General features: G+C 39.1%; 1 protein-coding gene across 2 annotated transcripts; it reads right to left on the bottom strand.

The window, feature by feature from the left end:
• Positions 1-513: 513 nt before the first annotated feature.
• timm17a (translocase of inner mitochondrial membrane 17 homolog A (yeast)) lies at positions 514-7,045 on the bottom strand. Of its 2 annotated transcripts, XM_031301901.2 has the most exons (7): positions 6,911-7,045; positions 5,446-5,545; positions 4,694-4,757; positions 4,281-4,409; positions 3,072-3,182; positions 2,234-2,313; positions 514-1,447 (listed from the first exon to the last, which is right to left on the bottom strand). In XM_031301901.2, exons 1-6 carry the CDS (start codon positions 6,934-6,936, stop codon positions 2,252-2,254), a joined length of 492 nt encoding a protein of 163 aa, XP_031157761.1. In that variant the 5' UTR covers positions 6,937-7,045; the 3' UTR covers positions 514-1,447; positions 2,234-2,251. The 2 variants fall into 2 exon arrangements, with proteins under 2 accessions (XP_031157761.1, XP_031157760.1); XM_031301900.2 differs by lacking the exon at positions 2,234-2,313 and having other exon boundaries at positions 6,911-7,042.
• Positions 7,046-9,719: the final 2,674 nt, after the last annotated feature.

Below are 9,719 nucleotides of genomic sequence, written 5' to 3'. Positions count from 1 at the left end.
ATATCTTACTGTATTTTATCTTTATTGTTCTGGATTTCTTTTTCTGGTTAAAAGAGACTTTTCATTCTTCAATTTTTTTGTGATTTATTCTGATTAAGTGTACAGCTCTGCCATGAAATGAACCATACCTGACCCCACATTTCCCTTCCCCACCCCCTTATTCATCCAGTGTCCTTCACCTGTCACTACACAGAACGGGCTACAAACAGATAACAGGTGTGTGTGACACCAACATACAAATATGTGAGAGGAAAGTACTCCCTTATGTGGCTTTTGTAAACACATCCTAAAAGAGTCAGTTACACAATTATGGCCAATCAAAAAAAGCAATGCTGGTCTGGATGTTTGTGAGGACTACCCTCTAGTGGAGAATGAGCAATCCTGCCCAGGCAGCATGGATTATGGGTGACTGTAACCATACAGTACACTTAAAAAAAGTGATGTAAACTCATTCTTTTCACAAGCTAGATCAGAACTAATTGCATATATGTATTCATAACACTACAAGAGACACACTAAACAACTTATTTCTTTATTGTACCATAGAATATTCTATAATACAGATTTCATACAGTATGCATCAATCCCTTGCTTGAGTTTCACCATTCATTTGTACTGCCTAAGCCATCCTGTCATTGGCAACCTTATCCACACCTTTGAGTTGAATGTAAAAGCGCTGTCACATAAAAATGAATTATCGGATATAACTCTGTACAATCTAAAATAAATAAATCACTTTTAAACAAATCCATATTGCAGGGATAGCATTGTATCTGATTGGTGTTTGCCTTTATAACTCTGATTTAAATAAAATAAAAAAGGCCAGCCAAATGTCAGCGGCCAGCCCAAGCAGGTGACAATATTTAAGGCAAATAAAGACTAACATAAGTGAACAGACGAACAGAAAGCCTTTACTGTATATACACATAAGTATACCATACTTGTATATAATTCATGATGACCCGTGTGTGATGTGTTTTTGTTCTATTCAACAGAGCCTGCGTGTCTTGATCTCCCACTTGTTGGGCTACATGCAGTACATACTGTATATGAACAAAACAGAAAAAAAACACACCTCGTCCCCACAAACCATCCAACATCAAACAACAAATCTCACCGCATGTCTGCATTAAAGCGATGTAAGGTGAAACGGATGCACATGACAAGGCTGAGAATGGCAAAAAGGCAGATCTGTACATGGCTCTTGAAAGAAGTAAAATTAAGATGTATTTTGTCCTTCACTTGTCTGACACAGTCCATTAAGTTGGGTACTATTGTTTGATGTGTGGTATTTGACATCTCCATTTCTTCTTTGTAACATCAGCAAGGAATTCAAAAAGGCCTAGTGGATAAGAAGTGGGGGAGTCCTCTCATTGGAATTGTCTGTAGTCTCCAAAGGAGGGGGTGGGCATGGGAGCAGGGGCGGGTTCCTCTGCAAACTGGGGCCCTGGAGAGAAAGAAAAAGTAAACTTTAGAGCGAGAACAGCTGTTAGCTGTTAGTTTGTAAGTGACAATACCCTAAATTATAAGTATAATTTATAATGATAAAGTATGTGGTGTAGCACTGCAACTAATGAATGTTTATTTTCTATTAATCTGCAGATTGTTTTCACAATTAATGGATTAACCATTTTGGTGCATAAAACCATTCAGAAAATAGTGAAAAAATGTGTGTGTGTGTGTGTGTGTGTGTGTGTGTGTGTGTGTGTGTGTGTGTGTGTGTGTGTGTGTGTATATATATATAAACTAATCTTTGGAAAAAACATTCACTGTCTCAGTTAACACTGATTTCTTGTATACAAACTGCAAAACAATATACTATTACTCCAAGTATATAGTTAGTACTGCATATTATTTGTATGTAGACACATTATTGGAGGTTAACTGCAGATATGCAATTGTGTACAATGTGTAATTATGTATTTTTAATTAACAACATTAACGATGGCTCTGCTTTTTAGGGCTGCCACAGTATTATTTTTTTTCAGAAGTCATTCAAACCACGTTACTGCCATAAAAAATAGGTTTTTGACATCTCAATCTCAATCGTGCCACGGAACAAATAGCGTATTCCATTTCCTAAATGTATCAATTCACGCCAACTCCCCGAGACGCCCCCAGGTTTTTTCGCTTCGAGTCTAATTTTGTCGTGATTAGTGAAGCGGAATCTGCATAGGCAGTTGTTTAAAATCACACAAATATCCCCCTGTATATGCGTTTTGAACTTACTAACCGTATCTACATTGATTGGTCAAGGATCCCAGTCTGTCTGTGAGTGTGTCTGTTTCACTACAGGCAGATTCCCCGTATTCGCTACGGTGGGAGGGGAAATAAAATCAATGAAATCAATACATACAAATACTGTTGAAATACTCCTATACTACTATGGAGCCACATTAAAACTATTTTGGTTCGGTACATTTCTGCGGTCAGTCAGTCTGGTGAAGGCAGGTAAGAGCCAGCCGCTCAGCTCCGCAGGAGCTGCTGCTGACTGAAAGGCAGAGATGTTGACGGAGTCGGTGTAGATTGAATGAAAGAACACTAGCGCGCCGGTCATGCCTCACTTCCAGTGTGAATTATCAGTAAATAACAGGCTTAATAGGCCATTAGATAGTTAAACCTTTTGTGTTTGACCTTATAAAAAGATGTTCTGTAGGTGAGGAAACTGTGACACACAATATCTAATAAAATAATATATATATATATATATTTTTTTTTTCCCATGTTATAGTACGCATCAGGATTAGACGCTGTTTTTTGTCCAAAGCATGCTAGCAGGTGGAGAGGAGACTAATGTGTCTACAGTATAGTCAACAAAGACAAAGCTGTCAGGTGTAGGGCAACCAGAAGTGAAACAGTATTTTTTCTTTGCCACAGCAGAGGTCATCTTTTACAACTATGGAGGCATTTATACCTGGCTGACTTACTGACCTCTGATATTAAGGTTTTAATAGCTGGTGTAAAGGAGGTAGATTTACATACAAAATCATCAGCCTGTGTTATCTGTCAATGCGTCTCCAATCATTTAATGACACAAACTTCCAATGTCAGGATTACTAAGGATTACTCACCAGTTGGGAACTGTGAAGAGGCAAACCTAGTAAGCAAGATCCCAGCACCTTCTATCAACGCCAGCAGGATACCTCCCATGGCTGCAGAGCCTACCATGGCTACTGGTCCATCTACAGAGGAACCGGGAATGTTAGTATATCACACACACACAGTACATTTGTCTCCACATTTCATATAATAAGTAGATTAAATGAGGAAGTTGAGATGTTACTGTATATTAAAGAGCACCCATTGAAAAATGTCCATGTTCTTTTTGACGTTACATAACTTAAGGCCCTGTACACTCATACAGGTGTCTTTTTCTGCCTAATTAAACCAGTGTTCAGATCTAGTAGGTGGAGCCTTGCTGGGAATTACACAAGGTCACCAAAGGCCAAGTACTAATATGGTTTTTTCCTGCCCCAGTAAGTGCAACAAAATGAACAGGACAGTGAAAAAATGTCAATCCCAGTCCTAAAAAGAGGTCTAATCAGGTAAAAAAGTGAAAACACCAGTGTGAGTGGAAAATAACTGTGTAGGATCTAATTACAACGTAGTTCAAATGAATTAATAAAGACTTGACAACTCCAGTTCCTCTTATTCAATGATGTTAATATGCTCATTCCCAGTTTAAATACTGCAAACAGCCCAACCTCACACAATTTCAATAACTCTACTTAGTGTTGTTAATCACGACCACATCCAGTTGTAAAAACATTTAATGAAAACTGGTCAAGAACTATCTACAGAAAAAAGGTAGATTTTCAGAAACCACAGGTTGACTTTAGATTTTCTTATGAACTACATGGCTGCAGTTAAGTTTAAATTTAATGTGACAGATAATGGAGATTGATGTTGTTTAACGATGCACAGTAAATCCATAGTCTGGAGGAATTGTGTGCCCAATAAACAATGACATCGGACAGTTTTAAGTTCTCACTTCCTTTACTGGTACTGGACAGGTTAGAAAAGTCAGTGACGAGCACAGTGCCTCTCTAAAAAGCTGATATTTACTCGAAGCACAGTAACAAAAATATTCAGGCATTATAAAAAAAAAAAAAAAAAACCTGCTAAGCAGAAACACCTCTTTGCACACTGTAGTTTTGATAATGCCATAGGATTACTTTTAAACTTTGTGTTCAGTGTCAAACAGCAACATCATTGTTTCCTTTGGCATGCATGTGCTATCTGTTGACTGTTAACTGCCAGCTTCTTCTAAGCTTACTCACTTCTTGCAGCAAGGATAGCTCCTGTCATGGCCCCACTTGTAATTGAGTTCCAGGGATCCTCCTTCCCTCGTACTTTTACTAAACCACAGTCAATCATGGAGAAGAGGCCTCCCCATACTGCAAAGCTTCCTGCAACCCAAAAAAGATTCAACAAGTTCAACAAGAAACAGTTAGATGATGCTTTGCACTTTTTTAGGCTATTTTGCCTTCACTGTAAGTTATACTTGACCCAAAATGTCTTTCTTAAGTATCAAATAATCAACAACTGTAGGCTTGAACAGTGATTAACATAATACAAAGCTGACTACAGTCCCTTTCTTCTGCAAAAGTGAAAACAGAGTGGGTATTTGATACTTAAGATAAAGGTTTTTAGTTTCAGGCAGATAATATTTCAATTCAGCAGTTATTCTTACCTCCAAGCTGTGGGGCTCTAGTCTTGATGGCAGTCAAGCTACCTCTCATTCGGTGGTTCATTCCCTACAAGAGAGCGCAAACACCAACACAGATCAATGGAAATTCCAGGTCAACTCATCACCAGTAGAACCCATTGTTATTTGGGCTTGTGTATACATCATTACAAATTATGCTATATACCATAACCTTTTCCCAAGATGGTAGATATATCGCTACGTGTGATACTTTAGACCCTCATCTATAATATATTTTAAGCATAAAAACCGAGAAGCTCCATGTCTGGTAAAAAACATCTCATTCATTTATAAGAAAAACATCTTAGTTTTCAATAAAATTTTACTTTACTGCTCTTGTTGGTTTCCGTGTGATTTTCTTAGTCTAGTATTGAGAGTCGTTACTTTTTTAGTACTAGACCTACTAATATTTTATGTTTTACTATATTTCCAAATAGGCAGAAAATGTGCCAACACTTTGGCTGACAACAGATAAAGATACAAGTAATTTAGATTATTTAGTGCCCTGTTAAAATTATGTAAATGTGATCATACGATAAAGCAGCTAAAACGATGACATCTCTGCTGAGTTGACTGTGCCATTAATCATCTGACAATGACAAAACATAGTATAACACATGCTGTCAACAGGTGTCAAACCAGTCTCATGTTGTATGTAGTATGATCTGTATAAGGATGTCATAATTTATTAAGACAATAAAGCAAGGAATAATGTTAAGCTACATGTCTGAACTTACTGAGGGTGCATTTCTGAAGCCTTTTACTGCCTGAAAGATTCCTCCTCCGATAGCTCCCATGGTGAAAGCTCCCCCACAGTCGTCCACAATCCTCCAGGGGCTAAAAGCACAAGACAGCCATTAGCAAATGTCATTGTCATGTGTACAGTACATACATAGTAGGGCTGTAACGTTCAGCACAGGACGTTTGGTTCGTCCGACTTCCTCGGTTCGATACGCCCTGGCTGTGGCCCTAACAATTACTGTCAAAATAGCTTATTTATGTCTTCTATTCGCCCGCAACAGACATTCAAGAGCGCAAGTTTTATCCAGAAAGTTTTGGCAGTGCACCAGTGTTGTTTATGACATAGCATGCTAGTTGACGTAGCCCGTTTAGCCAAGTTTAACTGACAACGATTTTGATCACTCAATGTGATGTCTTAAGTCACCACCACATAGTGAGTACATGCTAACCAATTAAAAGTAAAATTCAGAAGTGTTTTACTTTCATTTATTTCAAAAGCTAGACCTACCTGTTACATTGAAATTATTATTATGCAAGCAGTGCAGACATTAATTTCCAGAAAATGTTTTTATTTCCAGTTATTACAGTATGTAATAATATATTTTCTTTATTTACCAAGTACATTTTTACACATATGAGAAACATACCAGAAATGTAGCTATGTAATTAGGAGCAGTGGTCTGCCATAGTCCGGTGTTGGTTCTGGTTTAGCTAGGTAGGAGGACACAGATCTCGACGGGTCAAAGATTTCGGTGCACCGACGCCAGGGGACCAACTCCAATTGTAATTCCATTTAACGTTACCTAGCATGCATGCATGTCTTTATGGTGGGAGGAAACCCACGCGAACACGGGGACAACATGCATACTGCATGATAGCAGGATATGGGTATAAACGTGTACAATGCTAAACACTGGCAAGATAAACGATCTAGAATCCACATCGACACTATTACTTTAAGTTGCCAGTGTTACGTGTCCAGATACATTGTTGTGCAATCCTAAAAGGCTGCCCCTCACAGATAACGTTAGCACACAGGTGGCTAACTTGGCTAGCCTAACACTATGCTTTAGCTAAGCAAAATCCTTGACTGATACTGAACAGATAAAATTGTCACAGCGGCGCTTGGCATTAACTGTGGATCACATATCACCCTGTAGACTCAGTGACTGGAGTAAATTAACTAAATGTAATAGCATGTAGGCGAGTGAACCGACAAGGTCACTAACAACGTGATTTAGCAACCAAGGTCTGATGCTAGCACACACCGCCAATACATTTATATGTAAAGTTAGCATTTGTGCTAACTCTAGTTAATAAGCAGGATTTGAGATATTTTGGATCATACCACATGTTGTACCATAAAAATAAGTATACACACTTAACGTGCAAATAACTTCAAAGAGATGACGTAATAAAAACACAGGGTAAAAATATATTGTATCTGGTTATAAGACTCACCATGGTTCTCTGGCATACTCCTCCATCTTGTTCTTTTACTGTTCCCTCTGCCTCTGACGTCACGTGACGCTATTGACAATCTGACGTAACGACATAACGTGATGTCTTAAAGGAGCATTTCATGTGTTTTTAAGCAAATAGGTTAGCTTGAGGGAACCTAATATACAGTATATGGAGGGAACAGATGTTACATTGTGGGAACAGGTTATTATCTGGTTGTAAACTTTTAGCTTGTTGTTTTGCTATCCTGTGAGTTTTAGCATAAAAAGGGGAGCCCGTACTCAACAGCAGTTGTTTATTTATTAAGGTCAGTGTTTCTCTACTGACAGTTGACCCTGGGGGTCCAAAGTAGCCAAACGGCCAGTATTGGGGGAGATGGAGGTGAACCGACACTGATGAAAAATATCGTGCTTGATCTAGGCAACTTTTTGCATCAGATTATTATGTAGATAAACGCAAGAGCAGTCCTTTATATAAACTACTTCATTTTTTGTATGTAAAAAATAAATTTTCAAGTCCACTTGATTTTATTATGTAGATCAGCAAGACTAGTATTTTGCAAAGATTTAAAGCCATATTTCTGAAAGTATAACTATTTCAGAAGATATTATAGTTTCAAAGACACCTCCGATTTCTATTAAGATCTTTTTAAACTTTTTGGACTGTTACTGTAACAGTAGTCACACTTTGCCAAACCCTCCTCCAAAGCACGTTGAAGGTGAGTCTACTGTAGCTACTCCAGTATTCGGGGATGGGAGGAAAACGTGCTCTGGTTTAATTGCATTTCTTTAAGTTCTCTTCAGAATTGTCATGGGCGGTGCTAAACTCCGCACAGATACGTTGCAAAATAGCCGTGCTGAGAGAAAACGCAGATTGGACAGATAGTTTAGCTAGCTGTCTCAATTTACCATAAATAGATCTGAGGAGCAGTCAACAATAGCCCTCATAAATGACCAGAATTTAAAATTCCAACATAAAGAAAGCGGAAGGAAACGGAAAATACATGCATCCAGCAGAATTTCCTGCAGCGCTGGAGCAATCCCAGAAGTGGAACGCGAAGGATATAGCCTAGACTACTGCAACAGTGTTAGTGTCTGTTCATGCAGAGACCCTGTATTTTCTATTTTCATCTTATTTTTCTGAGTGCGGGACATTTATGGGTGTCAGCAAAGAGCCTCTGATGGGCCCACGTGGGTGTGTAACCCCCAGCCAATAACAGCGTGCAGGTAGTGCAGCCCGTTCTCATTCCCAGGTAATGCCAGAGGTGTGGACTCGAGTCATGTGACTTGGACTCGAGTCAGACTCGAGTCATGAATTTGATGACTTCAGACTCGACTCGACAAAATGTACAAAGACTTGCAACTCGACTTGGACTTTAACATCAATGACTCGTGACTTCACTTGGACTTGCGCCTTTTGACTCGACTTGACTTGCTACTTCCCATGAAAACTGGGGAAGAAAATGTTCACACGGCCGCGCCGCTCTCAATTTATCTGCATCTGTGAAAAAAATGTGCACCACCTGTATGCATGCAGAGAGCACGCGCGCTGCCTGCACGACATCCAATCACTGTAGTCCCACGTTGTTTTGATTCGACAGCATCTAAGCAGGGACATTGCAAGACAACCAATGAAGCACAAGCAACAACGCGCCAGTTGGCAAAATGATACCGAAGATAGGTTCGTTTGGCTATAAAAATTACGAGGTAGTCGACAAAAAAAGAGTTGCAATTTGCCAAACAATGCGAGCCCTTATTTGATTAATGTCATTGTATAAAAAGAGGTTTAAATAAATACAAATCTTACAGACATACATGATTTGTATACATTTTATTTCTGTGGTAAGAGGACCTGAAATGACTCGAAACTAAAATGGTAGGACTTTGGACTCGACTTGAGACTTGTTGGCTTTGACTTGTGACTCGACTCAGGACTTGCCTCATCTTTCACTCGACTTGACTCGGGACTCGAGGGCAAAGACTTGAGACTTACTTGTGACTTGCATAACAATGACTTTGTCCCACCTCTGGGTAACGCCGCGAAAGAACAAATCATTGCACCATAGTTTTATTAACAGATTTTGGTTCCTCTGTAAAAACCTTGTTTGAAGACCTTTATTATATTAGCTGACCTACTGTATATCCACTAATAACATAAAGGTCTTCATGCTAACATGTTGTTTATATACATTTGTTTTAAATCCGCAAACTGGGTTTATGTTATAGTCGAGGAAATGGGGGTCAATAGTGGCCCCCTATAGCTGTTAATTTGGCCATGCTACAAAGAGGAAGGAACCTTAATATACAATCAACTTAAAGACTAAATTAACTACAGTATATCTGTTGTGAATATATAAGAATGTCCACTGAGTTACTTTCTGCATACAAATAATCACCAAGTTCTCCTTAGATCCCCTTTGTTGGCGCTGAACAACCAGTAATCTCAACATTTTCATTCCTTCCCCTCTTTTTCCTCCATCTGAGATCAGTTCCGTTGGTCAGGGTACAGCCGGGAGACAGACCGCTGGCCTGCATCCCATTATTAGGAACAAGAAAGGAATGAATTGCAGAGCAAGCTTTCATTGAGAAATGCCCAAATATAGGCATTTCATGGACGCAGAAGCTGAGGCAGGGCGATGGAGACATAAACTGGCCTGCTGCTGCTGGTGGTGCTGTTCTTAGGATGATGGTGTGTAGACACTACACAGCTCCCACTGTTTCCCTGCAGCTTTTGACATCTAATGTAAAGAAATGTTCTTCATTTCTGGTTGCAGAGACACAGGCATATAAATGAGTGTAGCTAATGATGG

This window comes from Sander lucioperca, chromosome 6, assembly GCF_008315115.2.
Source record: "Sander lucioperca isolate FBNREF2018 chromosome 6, SLUC_FBN_1.2, whole genome shotgun sequence".
In the NCBI taxonomy this organism is placed as follows: domain Eukaryota; kingdom Metazoa; phylum Chordata; class Actinopteri; order Perciformes; family Percidae; genus Sander; species Sander lucioperca.
Note: the sequence above shows the minus strand (reverse complement) of the source record. Positions and strands in the feature narration are given on the sequence as shown.